This window comes from Acromyrmex echinatior, chromosome 9, assembly GCF_024713525.1.
Source record: "Acromyrmex echinatior isolate Ae372 chromosome 9, ASM2471352v2, whole genome shotgun sequence".
NCBI classification, from domain to species: domain Eukaryota; kingdom Metazoa; phylum Arthropoda; class Insecta; order Hymenoptera; family Formicidae; genus Acromyrmex; species Acromyrmex echinatior.
In genome coordinates, this window is record NC_141860.1 from 10,667,375 (window position 1) to 10,687,927 (window position 20,553).

The window sequence follows — 20,553 nt, forward strand, 5'->3', positions numbered from 1 at the left end:
TTTGTTGACAATGAATAAGTGCAGTACGTATAAGACATGACGTTTTCCTTCATTTAATCCTTCCATTCAATTTTTCATTCAATTATCATTTACTAGACAACTCGGGCATATTTATTAAAAATCCTAGATAAGAAAGGCCTTTAAGAAAGGCTGCTTATGTGTATAAATACGAACGTTTTTACGACTTAGTCTTAAAATAGGCTCGGCCTGGTTGTAGTCGCTCGTGAATCAGTCCCAAGAGTGTTTTACTTTTCCTGCCGTACGTTACGTCCGATAAAGTCAAATAGCGCATTTATGCAGCAACCGAAAATACGTCGATACAACAGCGTCGACAAACATCGCACGCAATCGGACAAAACATAAACGAACATTTGCGAATGGCAGGCCTTTTTCTTCGGATGCGATTTGTAGGAATCCTCGAAGAAAAATCAACGACGATGTTATTAAAGCAGTCTCTCTCTCTCTCTCTCTCTCTCTCTCTCTCTCTCTCTCTAGCTTTCTCTTTTCTCTCTCGCGTGCAATTTCCTCGTGTACGCATTGCACGATTACGCATTATCGATGCTTTGTGCGCGCGCTACGTCTTAACAAGGAACCAAGAACAATATTTATCTGTCGCCACTCGGCAATAAAACTTGCCACGCAAAGTGCGACTAGTCGGCAGGAAAGCAATATTGCTAATATCATTCTTCGTGTTCGCTCGGGAAACACGAGCTCGCCACGTACGTCAAACTCGGCACAAAGCGCACACCCGTTATAACCCAAACGGACGTCGTCGTTGTCGCCATTGTCGAATTTTTATGGCCTGCCCTTCGTATGCCCAGCACCGCGAACGTACTGAATACTAACAAGATTTCATCGGTTTCCTCCTAGTTTAATCCGCGTGCGCTTCTTTTTGGAGAAACGGCTACTATATATAAATATTCATGAATAATTCCACCGCGTTATATATCTCGGAAAAGTGGAACACCAAACCTGTGTCTCTCCGATTGCCGTTTGCATTTGTAATATATACATAGCTATTTAGTAACTGCACGTTTTGTAACTGTAACGAAAAACAATGCGGTATTCTTTCGAACTTTTCTTTTTTTAGCACGAACGAAAAAAATACTTCTATTATTCCATTATTTGTGAATATGTATTCATCTTCTTCCGTTTCTCCAAAACGAAACGCGTATCATACGCAAAAACACCCATTCAAAATATCCACCCATTGTATTCCCCAATCATACCTCGTCATCGTCGTCGTGTTTTTCCATCGCGCGCTCCGAAATCGTGACAACAAAACGCAGTTTCTTCTATACACATATAGACAACGGAGATAATAATCTAAATGGATCGCCTTAGATTCTAGACTTATCTAACGATAGGTGGCTTGCTGAGTTTGTCGTGTGCATGTGTGTACGTGTATCCTATGTAACGCCGTGTAATAACGCTGGGTGGCTCGTGGTACGTGTCTTGTCAGTTTAGCTGACGTATAATGTCGCAGGGAAACGGGTACAGGTGGTATAGTCTTCGTATAACGCATACAAAACGACGTAGGATTCACAGGATTCGTCGCGCGATCTCAGTCCTCTCGACTGAGGCTCTCTCGATCATCGAGCGCAGATTTACAGAAGAACAAGTCGACCTATCACGACGCGACTCGTAATAGACACGGCATATCTGTGTGTGCGCGCGTATGTGTGTGGGTGTGACCGACCGACTCGCTTCTACGTTTACTCGCTTCTACGCTCTGTGTAAATCTGCGCGATGGCCTTTCGCTAATGTAGATATATAGTATATCTTTAGAACGCCTGAATCCTGCCGCGTAATTCCTTGCCGCGCCTTCCACCCTCGCTCGGTCTCGAGCGCTTCGACCCGTCACATTTCGATCGCCGTGATAATCGCTCCGTGGCGGTGACCAATCGATTGTAACATTACCGGAAAAAATTGACAAAAGTTATTTAACGAATTAACGATGAGATCCTTCACCCAAGTTTTTATAACTATAGTTAAAATCGCTATCAATATCAGAATCCTGAAGTTCGCATTTATTTAGGCAGTATGTTGAGTACCAATGACGTTTCGTTAATGAGATGAAAAAAAGAAAGTCTAAATATCAAACATTCGCAAGGTTTCATTTGGATCGAGATTAACTAACGTTAACTATAATTTAATTCATAGAGGTAGATTTGAGAATGGAGAGAGAGACAGAGAGTGAATAATGCAACTTCGAAGCTACCGATCGTCAATTCTGGACATCGCATAACGGAACGCGTGACAATATCTTGCCGTCCGATTCCAGCGGGTCGAAGCGAAATGACGGCAACGATAGTTCCACTTGATTGTATTGATATTGTACAAATCAATAACGCGTTTATCTGGTCCGCTTGCCGTTATTTAGCAGACACAACGGTAAACGACGTGCATGGGGGAGATAGAGGGAAAAGCGAAACAATGTTACGAACTCGGTGAGCTAGCTGCTCGGTTATCGGTGCTCGATTCCGAGGCTGAACCGTTGCATCGAATTATCCGATAAAACGCGGCGATAGTGCGCGATTAAACGCAGTTACCAGTAGAGACGGTAGCTCCTTTCACGCGAGGCGGGCCCCTTTAGCGGGAAGAAGAAGAAGATGATGATGATGAAGATTCTCTCTCCCGCCGGGGGAATAGTTCGACCTACTATCACGCGCGATCGGGCGCGAAGGGAGAAGCGAGGTAGAAGGCGCAGACGTCGATTACGATCGGCGGCAGCGGTGGCGGCGGCCAGCGATGGACCGAACCGTTCATCGTTCTTCCGATTAATTGCTACGTTACGTTTTAAACGGTCACGTCGCCGCTACTCGTCTTGAGTTGGCGGTGGTGATGGTGATGGTGATGGTGATGGTGGTGGTGATGGTGGTAGTGGTGGTGGCGGCGGCGGCGGCGGCAACGACTACGGCGAGAAAAAGCCGGCGTATATCGCAATCATGCGAGCGTGTTGGTGCGTGGTTGGACGAGACATGCGTTCACGTGCAAGTATACATCTTAACCCTCGTGATTAACCCCTTGTGGCTAGTACGGCGGTCGAAACTACTTTTCCCGGACGCGCCTTGTAAAGCACTGCACGCGACGTCTCGCGTTTCCGTCATGAATGGCGCGATGCGTAACCGAGAAATATCTCTAAATGTTTCATGATTAAAGTTAGATTCGATTGACGATTTAGCATTTTTAAACTGTTGCTCATCAGTCAAGCCGCAAAACGGCAAAAGGATTCACTAAATTCTTTGGAGTGTACCTTACTCCAAAGAATGTAGAGAAGAGAATATCAAAGTACGCATGAATCGTTATTTTGCAAATTGATGGACATCGAGGAAAAATAGCCGCTGTCTAATTACGCGTGAAGCGATAGTTTAGTATTCTACGCATCGATCTCGGGTCTACGTCGGGTCGGAGCCAAGACACAATGGAGTATAAGAATTGGGCGTGGGATCGCGGAATGAGATAGAATAAATTCATGATAAGATAATCATTGTGTAGGGGCAATCGATCGGAAAACAGATATAGTCGAAGCATAAGAAAGATGAGTGGTCCCACGTCTACAGAAGGGCACAGTAAAGGCATTCCGATATTCCGATTGGTAATACATAAAATATCAGGAACGTTATACACATTTTATTCCTCGTCCCTTCCGCCTTATTCCTATACGTTCATTGTTTCTTGTGGCTCACAGACTTCTTTTACATATAATCTCTCGCCGTAGGTCGTACCACGAATATCGTTGAAGAAACAAAAATAAGAGAGAAAATTGTTAATTTTCGCACATAGAATCGTGCGTACGATTAAAAAACAATGAGACGATTAAACATCTAAATCTTTTCTATTGATAGGTATTTATAAATCAACAGAATTAATCGACTAGTGCCCTCCAATTCGTCGGTGCAAATAGAAACATTGAATGGATCGATTGCACGAATTCTACGAATTGATTTTGAAAACTACGGACCGTGTTTTAAAAATACGGAGCGTATTATTATTCTCTGGTGATTTTTCTCAACAGCATTTTAGTTCAATTAACGTTCCGTCACCTTCGGATCTCCGAGCGAGTACTCTTGCGCGTGCCAGAGAGAACAAAAACACTTATAAAAATACGAAGAAAGTACCGATTTAACCGATCATCGTGTCACAACCTACTACAAGGAAAATTCATGTGCTAAAAGAGACCCGACAGCATGGTCACGTGTATTAGCACATCTCAGCACGCTCCGGTGTACACACGTACACACACACACACACACACACACACATGCGCGCGCGCGCGCGCAAGTGCACGCTCTCCCGATCCCGTAAGACTAACACGCTCGCGACAAGGCTGATCGACACCGTTTCTCGGTTGCTGAAGTCATTTCACTTCGCTAGACGTGGAACATCAGATGAAGCGTCGATGGTGAGCCGCGACGGTGAGTCGCGTGCGGCATTGCGTGCACGCGCGTCACGTCACGTATACTACGAACACCGTTAGCGGTGAGAAGCCCCTCCTCGTTGTCGCCTTTGACGCCGTCTTGTTGTCGAGGCTTAGCGGCACCGTTGTTCGCACGGGGACGCTTGGCTCTGACCCCCTTGAGATCCCGGACCACACGTAAGAGCGACCACCGTAAGACTAAGGCGAACGTCAATCGAATCGTTTGCGCATGACGGGCGACCAGGTTAACATCGTCCGTATTTCTCTCTCGTGTCACTTCGTTTAGGAAATGGGGCCAAATACCAAATCGTCGACAACACCCACGCACTCTCCTCTTCCTTTTCTCCACGGTGATTCTACTGCCGTTCGCATTCTGGCATTCGCCGTTTTGCTCTCACTTCACACTCCACCGGGAGAGTCCGCGTGTGACCGCAAGCGGTCGTTGCGCTCGGGATTAGATAACGACAACCCATCACTCCTCCGCCTGCAGCAACGTACGGAAATCCTGCTGCAACTTCGATTCGTGGTAACTCCATATATCGCTGAAGTCGTCATCTCCGTTGTCGTCGTCGTCGACCTCCCCGGTGAAACTCGACGACGACTTGTCTTCCTCGGCGAGACGTTCGGCGGGCGACGGCGACGAGTAGAATTTGATCTCCAGATCCCGATGACCGTTGGGCGATGTAATGATTTCCGTAGATACCTCTAGACCCTTCGGAGACGCGATGGACCCACCACCGGCATTCGGGCCCACCGCATTCGCGTTCGCTGGCGAGCTCGCTGGCGCGCTGCCGATGCTGTCACCACGCCAAAGAGCTCGTTTGTGTTTCCCACTTTCAGACTGGCCTCCTCGATCGCCGATGACACCAACGTCCTTCGTCGGCGCAGTGATCTCCTCGCCGTAACTAAAGTAACTCGTCGGATCGCTCCAGCTACGCCTCAACACTACACCACCGGGCCCGGCGACGGGCCCCGCGTCCCTATTGTCGTCGTGCAGTCGAGAGTGCTCGTCGAACAATCTGTCGAGCGCGCGTTCCTGAAGATTCGTACACGGCGACGTCAAAAACAGCGGTATTTGGCCGAAATGACTACTGCGACAATACTCGACGCCGGACGACGGTGGCGGTGGCGGTGGCGGTGGCAACGTCGTCGTCAGGAACGGCGAGTACCCGTTCCGATCGACGTCCCAAATCAGACCGGCCGGATCGCAATATCGACATTGACACGGACCCAAACCGTCTCCTCTGGCAACGGTCTCGCAGGATTCTCCCGCGTATTCATGAACGTAACGTCGCGACAGGTTGCCGCTATCGTTGGCGTGATGATGCCGGTAGCCCTTGGGCGGAGCCGTGGCACGAATCGGCGCCGCGATCACGTTACGGTTGTCGTCTAACACTTTCACTTGCACGTGATGCCGGTGATGCGCGTACCGTTGCTGCCTAATGTCCGCCATCTCTGCCTGCATCGACGGCGCTCTACAGCCGCCGTAGATATTCTCACGATGGCTGACCGGTGGCCTCCGATAGTTCCTGAGATGCGGCGTGACCGCTTCATAGATTCTTGGTTCGTAACAAGTCGGGGCGTACGATTTTACACCGATGACGCTGGACTGTTCCCCGGCTACGACACCGCAACCGGCAGGTTGCTGCCGGTGCGCCTGCGACTCCTCCGGTTTAGCTGCGTCGACGCCACTCGCGACAACGTTATTCGGCGGTTTGCGATCCTTCTTTCTGCGCTTGCGAGGCTTGATGATGCGAGGCAAACTGTTCTCCGAATTGTTCGAGCCGGAGCTCTCGTCGCTCGCGATACTCAGCGAATCGATGTTCGCGATATTCGAGGAACCGGTGTTTTCTTTTGCCGTTGCGGAAGAACAATCGGCGTTCGTCGCCGCTGTCTTGGAATTCGAAGATACCGTCGTCGGTGATTTCTTGGCGGTAGCCTCCATCGACCTTTGAGGGGCGATTCGCGACGCCGGACACCTCGTCGTGCCGTTCACGTTGCTCGTCATGGACGGGTTCGCGTTATTATGAACATAATTGCCGGTGATGTTGCCGCAGGGTGGCGTATTAGTGTTACCATTAGAATTACCACTGTTATTGCTGTTATTGCTGTGCACTTTGCCACGATTGTAAAATCGTCCGGCCAGAATCAGGGGTGCGCCCTGCGTATGAATCGCCAACCTTGACAGAGGACTTTTATGTAGATGACCGCCCCCCGGTGGCACTTGCTGCTGATCAGTGCACGTCTGCTGCTGCTGCTGCTGCTGCTGCTGCTGCTGCTGCTGCTGCTGTTGCTGTTGCTGTTGCTGCTGTTGTTGACCGAGCGACGGTGATGAGCGTTGATTACACCTGCGCGGACTCGACGTCATTGATATCAACGGCGCACCCGTCCAGCCGCCCGGACCGCCGTATTGCACCTGACATTGCTGCTGATCGGCCAGCCCGGGGTAATTCTGCCCTCCATTATAGCAGCCGCGCGTCTTGCCGCCGCGTACCGTTACTGATTGTTCCTGCTTTCGGCAAACGGACACGGGCTTGCCGTGCAGTCCGGCGCGCACGTTGGACGAGATTAGACAACTGCCGATGTAACGCTCCACTTCCAGGGCGCCCTGGGAGGCCGGGCTCATCTTACAATATCCGCGGACCGCGCCACTAATGTTACCAGGCGCACGATCGCGATAATCTTCAACAATACGAAATAAATACGACACCTGCACTCGAGCACTATCAACTCCGTTCAGATTCTCTTCCTACTTGTCGTGACACATTACTCCATTGATCCTGATCCTTAAGCGGATAAGGATAATCACAAACTAGCCCATATTCATAATAAGCTTTGACGACGATGGCTGGAGCAACCAAGTTCGGCACAAGATCCGCAACGTATTCCGTAGATCGAAAGTAGGCCGGGAAGAGAGACGGTCGCGGTGATGTGTTGAAGGAGCATAAACTTGTGATCCTTCACCGAGAGAACGACCGAACGAGACCGCGGCCGAAACGACACTGAAGCTGGTGGTGTTGGCCGGAGCAACGTTACACCGTTCTCGGTCCTCTGCGACGTGGAGGTCTCCCTACCCGTTCTCGATGCTACCACCACCACCACCACCACCACGAGCATCGGACTCCCTCCCTTGCCGTCGATGGCACTATCTCCCACTCCTTACCTTCTTTCGATATGACGCCGCGCACAGCGGGTATATACAACGCGCGGCACGGTGTCGTATCCTTCCGGCAAACGACGACGCTGTCACAATTCGGTGAGAGGATCTTAGGAGAAAGCTAGGAAAGCGAGGGAGGGAGAGCGGGAACGAGACAAGTCGGAGAGCATCGTCGTATACCCGTCGCAACGCTGACTGACAAAGACGAATTTACCTGCCTACCTGTCTGCCCGATGCTTATCCGGGTTTCATATATACTCTGACTTAGCATAAATTTCATAAACAAATCCTGGACAAAACCTGCTTTCTCTATCTCTCTTCCCTCCCCCCCCCTTTCTCTCTTCTCTTGCGCTTGCTGCAGCGTGAAATATGAGTGAATTTAAAACGGTAGATTACAAAGAGGGAAAGAAGAATTTTATGACTTTCTGATCTTATTTTCGAGCGGATAAAGTCTAATCAAATTCCCATGGAATGTATAAAGTAAAAAAAATTTTGATAGATTTTCTCTTTAAATTAAAAAAAATTGCTAGCTTTTTATCGCGGACTATTGGATAGAAAATGTAAATTTAGAAAGAGGCAAGGAAAATGATGTAATCTCGTAGAAATATCAAAAGAGAAACGATTAGTCCGAGGGTATTTTAACATTCCATAGACCTGCGGGCAATTACATAAATTCTTCAATATCAAGGCTATTTTTATGTGATACAATAATGTACATCATGCGTTCCACCGATATCACCTTCACTTATACAATGAATCATAAGAGAAAAATGGAGTAACGATCATGTCGATGATTCATCGAGCGATAAGTCGCTCGTTTAAAATGCACTTCGCTTAAAATATCCGTAGTAATAACTCTTCGCATGCAAAACATCGGTGCTATCGAAGGACGTTTTTTATTTTACGCCAGTTTTAAATAGTTCACGTCAAACAGGTCGGACTAATAGCATGACGTAACTTCAGTTCTCAGGAAAATTACGCAAACTCATGTTTTGTCGCGCAATAGCGTTAAATAACTTAACAATATATCGTTATATGTCACTTTTTAAATAATTATCTAAAGTAAAGTCTTATCTAAGTTGTTAAAAAATGTGCAAAAAGTAAATTGTTTGCTTTGAAGTGAGATTCAAGTCAAATATTCGAATATATTTTAAATAAAAGTAAAGTAAATTAGGCGCGCGTTCCGAATTTGACATATGTCACTTTCGAAACAATCGGCTATCGGTTTCCTGAAAATCTCGTAACTTAGGTCGTTCTCAACCCGAGGAACGAAATCGGCTATACATTCTCGGTGTCGGAGCGAACTAACCGACTACTGTCAGCCGCGAGGCAGTCGAGAGCGGAGAGAGTGCGGAAGAGGAGCGCGTTAGAAAGAGAGGTAGATAGGAGAACTCCAATATCTTACACCAAGGCATCTTCACATCTGGGTCACCGCTCGAAAAGTGGGTCACAAGTCATCAATCCCTCGCAGCACGCCACTCGAGTTGGATCTCTTTCCACCCACTTTCTCTTATCCGAAACGTCTGTTGCGATGCAGGGTGGTTCAATTCTTTCTCATCGTTCGAAACTTTTCCATCGTTAGATGCATCAGGAAAGTTTGGCATTACGTTTCCCCATTATTACACGTATTAAAAGCGCCTCTCTACTGCAGCACGCATTAAGAGCAAGTTTTAGGCTTTCGCTTGCCTGTTATTACTGCACTTGCGGAGAAAGAAGTTCGGAATTGGCTCTCTCTATTATTAGATACATCAGGAAAGAGTGTGTTTGGAACGATCGCTCTATTATTACGTCAAAGAAAAGTCTGAAAGCACTTTTTTTCCTTTCTCTCTCTCTCTCTCTCTCTCAAATAGCACGTTTATTACACACGTCTGAAAAAAGTTCGCTGCCTAGCGCTTTATTATTACACTTCTCATTCAAGCGAACGCAAATGAAGTATATTGCATGCAAAATTCCGAAAATTCCACCTTTAACTCGAATGCAAGCATTTTTCCCGTTAGCTCCGAAGTAGATTAAATCTTTTTTCTTCGCTGAAATATCTTCTCTACCTGGAAATATATTAAAACTCTACCTAATATAGGATATATGCTATATATTTTTCATTTTATTAAATATTATTCAATAAACATTTTCTATCAGCTATTACGAATATAGAAAATGTAATCATAAGTATGTTCTCAATTTTATTCCTGATATATCATAGACATTATAAGAAATAATGTGGAAAAATATATATTGGTTTTTTCGTGTTGCCTCAATGATAAGTGCACCTGTATAAACGAAATAGAGTCTAAAGTGGAGCTCTCTCTTGGCATGGTTTATTTTTAGATTAGGGTCACGGCGTTTCCTAGTGTACGATAAATTGTGTTTCTTGATCAGAGATAAGAGGATTGCGATGCGATGGCGATGCGCGAGCTATCGCGCGTCCCGATCGAGGATGTGCTATTAGCGATTGTTACAAACTGATTTTGATGTCCCGTCGCGCGATCAGTCGCTCGATAAAGTGACTATCCGCGATTAGCACCACCATAGATTGGCATTATTGTGAAATGTGTCGAACCATTAAATCACAACGCGACATTGTTATCACGCTAGAAACAAACAGTCGTTATAATTATTGCCTCATTTTTATTTGATCGGTTGGCTGATAATAACCAGACAAGTATACAGCGTAATAAATTTATGGTATCAAAAAAACAGGTTAAAAGCAAACTATTTGTGAATTTATCACATTTTATTATTGATATCAGTTCTACAATATTATAAAGATAAATCAAATCCTGTTTAAGAATTATTTAGAAAATATTCAGAAAATATGTATATTTTAGTAATCAAAGTAAATTTCTTTTGCTGGGGTCGCAGAATACATAATATAAATAAAAAGTGAAGTCTCTGTCCATTAAAATAAATTAAAACAAAATTCTAGAAGTCGAAACATTTTTTAAATTAAAGATAAATATGACGATCTGATTCTCGGTTAAACTAGAAAAGCTCTGACCGAAATTGAGCACCGTGACTCTCCATCACAGATGTTCAGGATGAAGGAGAGACGCGGAGGCGCTTTTCTTGTCGAAGGTAAACGAAGCGCGTCGGGAAATAATGAAAAATAGACGAAGCGCGACGTGAAAGTGCGCTACAAGCGTACTTCAGAAAATCTTGGTCGATAAGTACGCTTGAATGAGCGATTCCTGAGTGAAAGCGACTACAACAATGATTTATACGCGATAAAAATCGGAAGGAAAAAAAGATAGAGATGTAAGATAAAGTGAAATAATAAAAATAAGAACTGCTTCAGCGAACGAATTTTGATAAATAAGAGAAACATTGTTCCATTAAAGGAATAAAATCTATCATTCATGTAAGATGTCTTGACGATTCATCGATCTTATTTATTAAATAGATTAGATTAATGCATAACAAGTAAGTGTTTATAAAATATTTCAAAGCAAAACCTCAAATTCATTAAACATCGAATACCTCTTAAGACATCGAACATCTTGCAAGAAAATTCCATTTTAAATAGACGAAAGCAACGATTTTACATAATTGTAATAGAAACGACAGTATATACGCACATAGATCGGAGAAGCATTTAATAATGCTTTACAAGGGTGCTTTACAGGATGATTCTCGTCGCGAGATCTCGTAACAGTATCGCGTGCGAATATACATCCTGTAAACGCGGCCGCCATCGTAGATAAACATCAAACAGTTTCGACACCGAGGAATTTATTGGATAATGGCGAGAAAAATTCGCAACTTCGCTAAAGACGGGAACAAAAACGTTCAGCGAGCCACAGTGAAACTTGTGCACGTACCGCGGAAAATGGGGTTGCTTTGATCTCGCGAAATAACTTTGATCACGCAGCGATATTTTCGAGCGATAATTTTTTTTTTTTTTTCAACAGTTTATACAGTTGCGGTTCGCTTACTGGAAAATACATTGTGTCGAACACAAATGGCAGGAATGTCCATTATTTCAAGTACGGAAACCTCATTTAGAAATATTGATGTTCAACGAAAGTAACTTTGTCAGTTCAAAACGATTCCAATATAATCCAATCCAATTCCAATTTCCAGCGCGATATTGACCGCAACACGCATGTAGTACTACAAATTTCTATAAAGACCCAATTTATATATAACATGTTTTTTTTAATCAAGCAAAAGACTTACACAATTAATATTTTATCTAAAATCTATAATAATATTTCTACGTACATTTTTTTAATATATTCATTCACAAACATGCTAGATTTGCAAGAAATGAGTGAAGGCAAAAAAATTTATTTTTTTTTTGTTATAAGTACAGGCAGATATGACATTTTTTTTGTATTCTCAAATACGTTAATTGTAATAAATGTATGACTTAGTCCACTTGAGATTGGAAATTTCCAATCGATATGCTCGACCGATCATGCCGATGTGAACGCTAAGGATACAAGGCGTTCACGATCAATAGGAAACTACCAACAGAAACCGATGCTTTACCTACACGGTAATTTCTTAGCGTAATCCGAATTAGGTCCTACTCTACGTGTACAATGTCCCTTACGATAACAGAGCATAAATCACGAGCATCGATAATGAGAAATCCACTGTGCGCATTATGGCCGCGGCATGCACGCGGGCATCTCTGTAATGGGAATACGTAACTAACATCCCATGCCCATTATGTGTACCTGAGACCGTGGAGGTCGTTTTTCTAGATCATTACACCAGACTCCGGACGCCTGGAAAATTGAAGATTAGCGTGCACGTGAAAAATTAACGACAAAAATAGTAACCGGAGGAAGGCAGATTAATCCGTGATTTGTAAGCTATCGATTATTAATGGCAATAATCTAAATAATCTAAATAATCGTTATATAATAAGACATGGCTTAAATTTATTACAAGTTATGTAATAAGGTACGTGCTTAAATTTTACTACAAGATAACGCTCGTTAATATTTCTCAAGTTATATTTTAGGCAAATGTTGCAAGTTGAAAGGAATAATCCTACATAAATTAAATTTAATTAAGAAACAGTGAACATCAAAGAGCCGCATTCATACAACTATTATTACACAACTAAAGATTGGAGGACTGTAAAGACACGAGTTCGTAATTCATAGAATTAATTTTAGATACAACTTCATTTCAGATTCACGTCGAGAGGAGGAAGAAGCCTATCTAAAATCAACTCCACAGATTATGAGATTCACTTCCTGCGACGAAGCCTTCGATCTCCACGTGACTGCTCGAATGTTAAAATTACGCGCGACATGTGTGACGTGCTATCAAGAGCTTCAGCTTGAATCAACAAACGTACGTAGACACATACAAAAACAAATATTTCTCGTTTTAAATGAAACACGCAACACTGGTAGCTACTATTGCAATCGTTGTACAACCAAATTGCAACAAAGAACAAGGAGAGCAAATCAATTCGATTTTGTATCTCCGACGAAAACAACTTCCATGGCGCACGTTTCCGCTTTTTCTTGAATCTGTCTCCTCCGAGTCCGCCCAAAAGATTTATCTTCCCCCTCTCACCACTCGTCTCTCATTCTCACCCTCTTTCCTTCTCTCAAGGATCTCTCCTATCAGATGGTCTGTCGATTATTACGCCACCGCAACTATAACTTTTCCTAGAAGGCATCCATTATCGTGATTGTTCGCAAGTTTACGGTCGACGCGGTGCAACTACCTAGCGAATCCTCTCAAAGAGAGGAAACGAAGAGAAACGTAGGGCAGCAGCCCTTATAGGGATTTCAGTTTTCATCGTCCTAGAAAGCTCCTCTCGGCTCGATCTGGCTTATAGACGTGAATAAGTAACGTGTTCGCGTAAAATATTCCATTTAAAATAAAATATACTACATCAGATTATAAGTTTGCGTAACATTTTATTTGTTACGAAATCCAACTAATCTGATGACGCAAATAATGCGAATAATTCTGACAAGCGTGTTAAAGCATGATATTTTACTTTTATTTTCCGTCCTTATTCATAACACGTGGAAACCAGAGATTTTATTGTCCAACAATGACAGTATTTCTGGGCAAATTTCGTCGGTTTGAAAAGTAATTCCAGCGAAAAATTCTTCATCGGACGCAAATCAAAGAGATTATCAACGAACGATCGATTCACGAAGATTACAAGTAATTTTCGAAGTGACACGTGATATATTCGCTCGCAAATCGATCAGTCGCTATGGGCATAATCGACGGGGATATATAATAATATAAATTAAATAACAATACATTCAAACGCTCATCTAATAAATATTTCCGATAGTGTTTAACATTTTGGCATGTTTAATTGGACAACAGAAATGAGGGTGACATTTCATTGATGTTGTGTATTCCCTATAGAAACTAAGAGGCCGTGCTTATCACAATAGTGACATAATAGCGACGTATTATGCATAAACGTGTGTTCGTGCAGATCGCGAAATATTTTTAATCAGCAAAATCATTTCTTATCAAGGCACTGAAACGTGGATCATAAATTATAATAATTGTACTACGCAATATCAAAAGGGAAAAAGTGTTTCAAAGAAGTAACATAAAAATTCGAGCCAATAAATCATTCTTCTGCAATTATTTTGTCAAAGACTTCTACGTACTCATGTTACATCTACGTATATGAAATATAGTATAAATTACATAAAATATAAAAATATATATGATCCTTTTATAAATTCAATTAAAAAAAGTATTCACGCGACGTAAAAATCTAACTCGCTTGACATTCCTCTAAAGGGAATTTCAAATGCGATTTATGACATTCACGAATTATTTCATTATTCCATTACACGCCAATCGATCGAGCGCGATCTTTAGTGTATACCGAGTAACTTTCCCGTGTGTTTAATTAAATATTTATAAAGTAAAATAACGAGTCTATCTATGGCCGGACGCAAAATCGATAAACGACAATCTATTCCGCGTTCTACTTTCGTCACGAGGACACCGATTCTCTTTGCCTAAAGATCTGGAGGATCCCGGAGGATCTCTCGGGAAGGAATATCTGTTGGCCGACCGATTGCCGAAGGCCTCCGTACAAGTTCACGCCCAAGCACTAACGAACATGCGCTAATCGCGGCGAAATGTGCACACAGACGAAACTGCGGATAACGCTTCACGGCGGATAAATAGCCTAAACTCCGCCAGTTCCTGCGCAAACTTCGCTCCCGAAATACAGACGACCCGATATTATTTTGAACTAACGAGGGAAGCGAGATCTTCCGTAATTAGAAGAGCTGCTGACTTCGCCGAAGCGTCCGTAATTAAAATTTAATACTGCCATACTTAACATGCAATACATGAAAAGCTAATTATATTAATTGTATTAATTGCATCGATGTACAATTACATTAATTATCACCACATTAATCTTTGTCATCAAGTGAAGATTAATTATCAGTTTAATGGCACAAAAAATCTTGATAGATCGCAGAATAATTAAAAAAAAAAGCAAGTGTTACAAAACTTCTATAAAAAGTTTCTCTTGAAGAGAAGTAGATGTACGTTGACAGCACAAAGATCAACATAAAATCAATGTCAAATATCGCTACAGTAATAAAACACAATATATTACGTAAAAAGTAAGTGGATATAAATAATGACGTATTACAAAGAAAAGAAATTAACTTATAATCTATTAAGAATTTGGATGCAACTATGCCGCGATATCGCGATTGCAATGGTCAATTAATGCTGACTGATGATAAATAGTGAACGGAGGTGTGATTTTCCGGTGATCCTCGCTGACACGCGTCTTCCCGGAAAGACGAAACGAGTCGGCGATCAACCAACACTGTGTAGGCGGCATTTCGACGACCAGGGTTTTCACGCGTTCGCAATATCTTATCGCCCGGCACAGCTGCAATAATCCTTCTTGACGTTTACGACACCCGCGAGAACGCGAGATTCAGCGGGAGATGATGGATCCAACTTCCTCACGGGATTAAACGCGAGTCCCTAACGAAACGCACTTTATCGCTGCAGATAGAAATAGTAATCCCGATCGGAAAATAAAGATATTGCCATCACGATAATGGACATCGAAACCATCAGATAAGACTTTACTTTAGTTCACGCTTCGCTCATTTTCTTGATTAAAAGCTTTAAAATTTATACCATTCCATTACTTATTTCGGAAACATTATTTAGAGATAAATATATACAGAAAACAGTAATGACAAAGTTGCAGAAGAGTCGTGATTGGAATTATATATAACTAAAAATGAACTCATAAGTGCGTTGATTTCCAAATTCGCTTGAATTTCGTGATCGTTTAGCATACATGCTAATAAGATCCGAATAAATCGCTCACCGCGTATTAACAACGATGAAAATGGCGGGATTTGCGTAAAGCAAATGCAAATATTGAGTTCATTGTTTGGAGAGTACCGGGGGAAAAAAATACCACTTTTAATTGAAATCTCTGTTTGAACAATGTGCGACAATGTGAGACATGTATCACGCATTTTGACATGGTGCGCCCGAGATAACGAGAATAACGAGGTGCTGTTACGCGACGATAAAATGTGCATCGCAATGACGCAATGCAAACAGCGCGTCTTCGCTATGGCGAAATTATTTTCCCGCGGATAAAAAATATTAGCTCGACTCAATTTTACAGGGTGAAATTTATAGATCAATCCGAAACATGCACTTCCCTTGTAAACAAATCGAATCTAATTCGATTTCTCTTTGAATTGTTAACACTCTTTCTTTTTTACGAGAGAAATATTTTCTCGCAGAAGACAATAAAACATAACTATTGCGTCGCTTTTATAAACGATATTTCAAATATCATCGATGTATTCGAAAATGCCTGAATAAAAAAAAAAGATCTCAAGCGTTACTTTCTTTTTAAAAAATACGTAGCGCTAAAATTTGACTCGAGTCACTCTTTCTCTTTCTCTTGAAATAACTCGGGATCGTTTCTCAAAGCTCGTGTCGCGGATAATTCGTGAGAGAAAGAGCATCATGGATCGTAAGCCGCGACAAACGATGCGAAAACGAGCAAAACTACGTCGCACGCGCATTCGCCTTATTATCGATTTTCGATAAACATCGTACCATCCCCGTGCAACAACGGCGGTGGCAGCAGCAGCGCACGGGGGTGGTGTAACACACTCGAATTGCGCGCACGATTGGTGAACATTATTCCTCGGTAAAGCGCACATCCAATTCGCTTAGTGTCGAAAGTCATTTTGTCTTGTTTTCCTTCCCTTCATTTTTCCATGTTAAAAGAACGCGATACGAGAAAAGAAAATGAGAGGGGAGAGAAAGAGAGAGAGAGAGAAAGAGAGAGAGAAAGAGACATACAAAGAGCGAAAAAGAGACTCGTGCGGGCTTTACTGTGGTCGTTATTAAAACGCATACAGTAACGATCCACCCTTAATACGTGCACGCGGCAAATGAACGGATAAAAAAGAGAAAACGAGCCATTAACGTTTTCGCATAACCATCCACGCCCTTTTTCGTTCTCTTCCTATCTCGTGACTTTTATATTGTAAGAATTATTCGATTTGTGCGCATCCCGAGTTAATGAAATTGCCTCATCTACCGTTATTTACGCGATATTAACCTTTCCATTTAAGAACTAACTCAAGATCGCCGTTATGACGTCAACGCTGGACACGTAATTGCAATTATGTTGCAAGCTGGACTTGACCAGATACGATAAAGCTATTGAATAAAAAATATATATTTTACTATAAAGAACGATCATTAAAAGTTATCGTAACAATTCGAGAAAGCGACACGACAGCTAAACGCACTCACGAGGATAATAATTAAATCAAATAACAAAGAAAAAGAGATATTTTTCCATTTTACGGCATTCTCCATCAATCATTTCATTATCGTTCGTTACCTCTAATCTGCGGCAAGAGATCATGCTCTTTCTGTCTTTCCAGAAAAATCTGGCGAGTTTCCGAGCTTCACGTAAGATGCACTGCCTCTCTCCTAACACGGTCTAATTCCTCGGGTTAACGATCACGCGGGCTTTTTCATTTTGCATGGGGATAACAGGTCAGGCGAGTGGGCGGAAAATTTCAAAGTTAAAAGCTCTATGAGGCGTATTTTCATCAACAATTACGGCATCACCGCGAAATATTCTAAATCCCTCGTTTTAATCAAGCAACTTTCATGACCCATAGTGAAAGGAAAAAAAATAAAACCTCGACTTATGAACCATGAAACACCCACCCCGTCAGAATATCGCGTAAAATCTATGCCTCGAGGAGCGATTTAATATTGCGGCAGAAAGCAACGTGATGCTACGCTATTTATTTGATGATTATCTTAAAAATTGATTTGATATTACTTCTTTTATAGGATTAAAATTATTAATAAATATATATAAAACTTTAAGAAATAACATCTATTATTACTTTCATCATTCATAACAAGTTTTTATATCAAACTTTACCATCATAGTAACGCATTTCAATTTCAAATTACTTCTCAAATGAGGTAATGCAGAGAATAGGAATAATAACTTATTCATAGAATTTTCATTTAGTATATAATAATAATAGCTTTGGTTTATATATTCTATTTTAACATTATATTTAATTTATTATAATTCTATTATTATATAGATTTTACTCTATTTTTTGATAACCTATTTCCACTGAATTTTTAGAACTTTTTGAAAGTTTTTTTCGCTTTAAGTAACGTTCAAATTGCTACGTAAATTAGCGAACAATTATTTATTTATTTGGCAATCAGATTTATTAAAATAAGATTTGGCAAAAATCGACGACAGACAAATCCAGAATCAATTAATCAAGCTCCGACATTGCAATAATTAGAATAATTAGAGAAGATCACGATAAAAATCATTACATAGTTTATTAATTAGACTCTATATATATCGAGCTCTATACATTACTCAAATGCACGATGATTTGCCATGAATGACGAGCGCCGAGAGTTGCTTCTCGTTTGGAGTTAAATTCGTTTTTATGCAAGCTTTCAATATCCATTTTCGATAGACGATGAAGATATGATATTTTTCCACAGAAAGAATTTTAATATTAACTAAGTAAGGCAGATTTATTAATACTACGCGAAACTTCTCATCGGCTTTACGAAATAAGTAGACATCAATACCAAAGCGATACAGAATGTATCTGTATATAGGAGTATTACTTTAATTCCCAATAAGTCACTAATAATTTTACCGATAAGTAAGTCAGTAATAATCGAGGGGATGAGCGGAAAAGCCTAATTACAAAATCTTAGTATTAATAAAAATTAAATAACTTGCTACTTTTTTATTATACACAAATAAGTACAATATTAAATAAATCTATGTAATGTCTTTAAGAAGTTACATGTTACAATACTTTTCTATTACAATCAATAATATATGAAAAAGCTAATTGCCGGAAAAAAAAGAATCTAAGTAGAATTGTGCCTTTATTCCGCCCATCCCCTTAATTAAAGACTAAATAGCATAAAATCATAATAAAGAGAGTAAAATATAATATAAATTGAAGTGGCCAGCTAATTTAACAAGCTTATCAAACCATTGAAAATTAACCGATGTTTATCCGTACATTTCGGTCCTGTGGGACTCTTGCCGATAATAGAATGATGTTTACATATTATTGATTCGGTTACGTGCCGTTGCTGAATTTAACGTTTGACGCTAATTGAGAGGGAAGTGTATACGTAATCTCGTGGCATATGCAAATCCATGTCACTTGTACGTCGTCAGTTAATAGTACCATCAAACGCTTGTTGCATATAAGTTTCATATATATATATATATAAAATATATGTATGCATATATGTACTTGTACGCCTACATATAGACTTTGCACTCACCCGATAAAAAAAAAATTGCAAGAAAATAACAATTCACGCATGCTACAAAGAGTCATACGTGTAATTAGCGGTATTACCTTCATTTATCCATACTACTTGCGGAGAAAACGATCCGTTTTGGACGCGTCAAAGTTAGGATTAATATCCCCGGAGTAACTTGCGGTTATTAAATATCGATACCGTGTATACGCCACGCGTAAACTACTCACCCAATACGAGGTCAATCATACGCCATCGCCGTGATTAAGCCAGAGATCATAACTTACCTGAAACAGAGATTATTAGATGAAATTAATAGTAATGTTGTGGTTAAGTAATAGAATATCAGACGTTAACGCTTCGAAGTTTATACATATCGTATATGACTAAATTATGCAATCATTCTGAAACTTTCAGCCTTGCACACACACACACACACACATATATATATATTTATTAAATATTAATATATATATCAAAGTATAATTAAACATATACCACATTAAAGTAAAAGTGATGTAGAGAATGAATAACTAAATTTACGGTTTGTTAAAAGAATGAAATTACTGCAAAATTGAAATAAATATTTAATCAAGATATTCTCTTAAGGAAAAATTGTAACAATCATATATATATAATACATAAAGTGTATATATATAATACATAAAGAACATTTTTTGATTAATCAAAACGCACACACATGTAAGATACTTCTCGTGGTTCCTGCAGACAGATCATTAATTTTTCTCCTAACGTTCTCCAACACTCACGATTTTTGTGAATATAGGTTTTTCGAACCTGAATGTGAGGTGCATTAAGGAGAAAGTTATCGACCTCGGGCGATGTATCGCTTTTGCCACGACGCGGCAAGCGAATGCCTCGAAAAGGTCGGAAGATATCCCAGTGATGTAACCGAGGGAACATAAACCGAACGATATTTTATTGCTGTGAATGTCGATACATCGCGAATAGGATTCGATGTCGAAGGAACGAACGTTCTTGCGTAGGGACGCACCGCGGAAGTGCACAGGGCAGCGCAAGCAGTGACTGGCCAAGATCGTTCCTTTATTTTTGTCAGTCGTTACAGCAATTACACGTCTCAGGACTGTCATCGATAATGCATACCTTGGTCTATGCGGCTTGTTAAACGAGTTAGGCATAA

General features: G+C 41.3%; 2 protein-coding genes across 14 annotated transcripts in view; both read right to left on the reverse strand.

Moving 5' to 3' along the window:
* LOC147908616 (uncharacterized) overlaps positions 1 to 7,880 on the reverse strand; it is a 50,208-nt gene extending 42,328 nt beyond the window's left edge. The window contains exon 1 of the mRNA XM_087409725.1: positions 4,473 to 7,880. Coding sequence (XP_087265851.1) covers positions 4,893 to 7,046 — 2,154 coding nt within the window. The 5' untranslated portion in view covers positions 7,047 to 7,880 and the 3' untranslated portion in view covers positions 4,473 to 4,892. The remainder of the gene's footprint in view (positions 1 to 4,472) is intronic.
* The window catches only part of LOC147908614 (CCR4-NOT transcription complex subunit 6), a 361,019-nt gene that overhangs the window by 283,948 nt on the left and 56,518 nt on the right, over positions 1 to 20,553 (reverse strand). For 3 of the 13 annotated variants that reach the window (XM_087409726.1, XM_087409738.1, XM_087409739.1), the window contains exon 4: positions 9,405 to 9,622. The exons of 9 other annotated variants lie outside the window; for them this stretch is intronic. In XM_087409726.1, the coding sequence (XP_087265852.1) occupies positions 9,420 to 9,622 (203 nt within the window). In that variant the 3' untranslated portion in view covers positions 9,405 to 9,419. Of the gene's footprint in view, positions 1 to 9,404; positions 9,623 to 11,859; positions 19,679 to 20,553 lie in introns of those variants that run through there. One more of the 13 variants, XM_087409735.1, reaches the window with a different exon arrangement.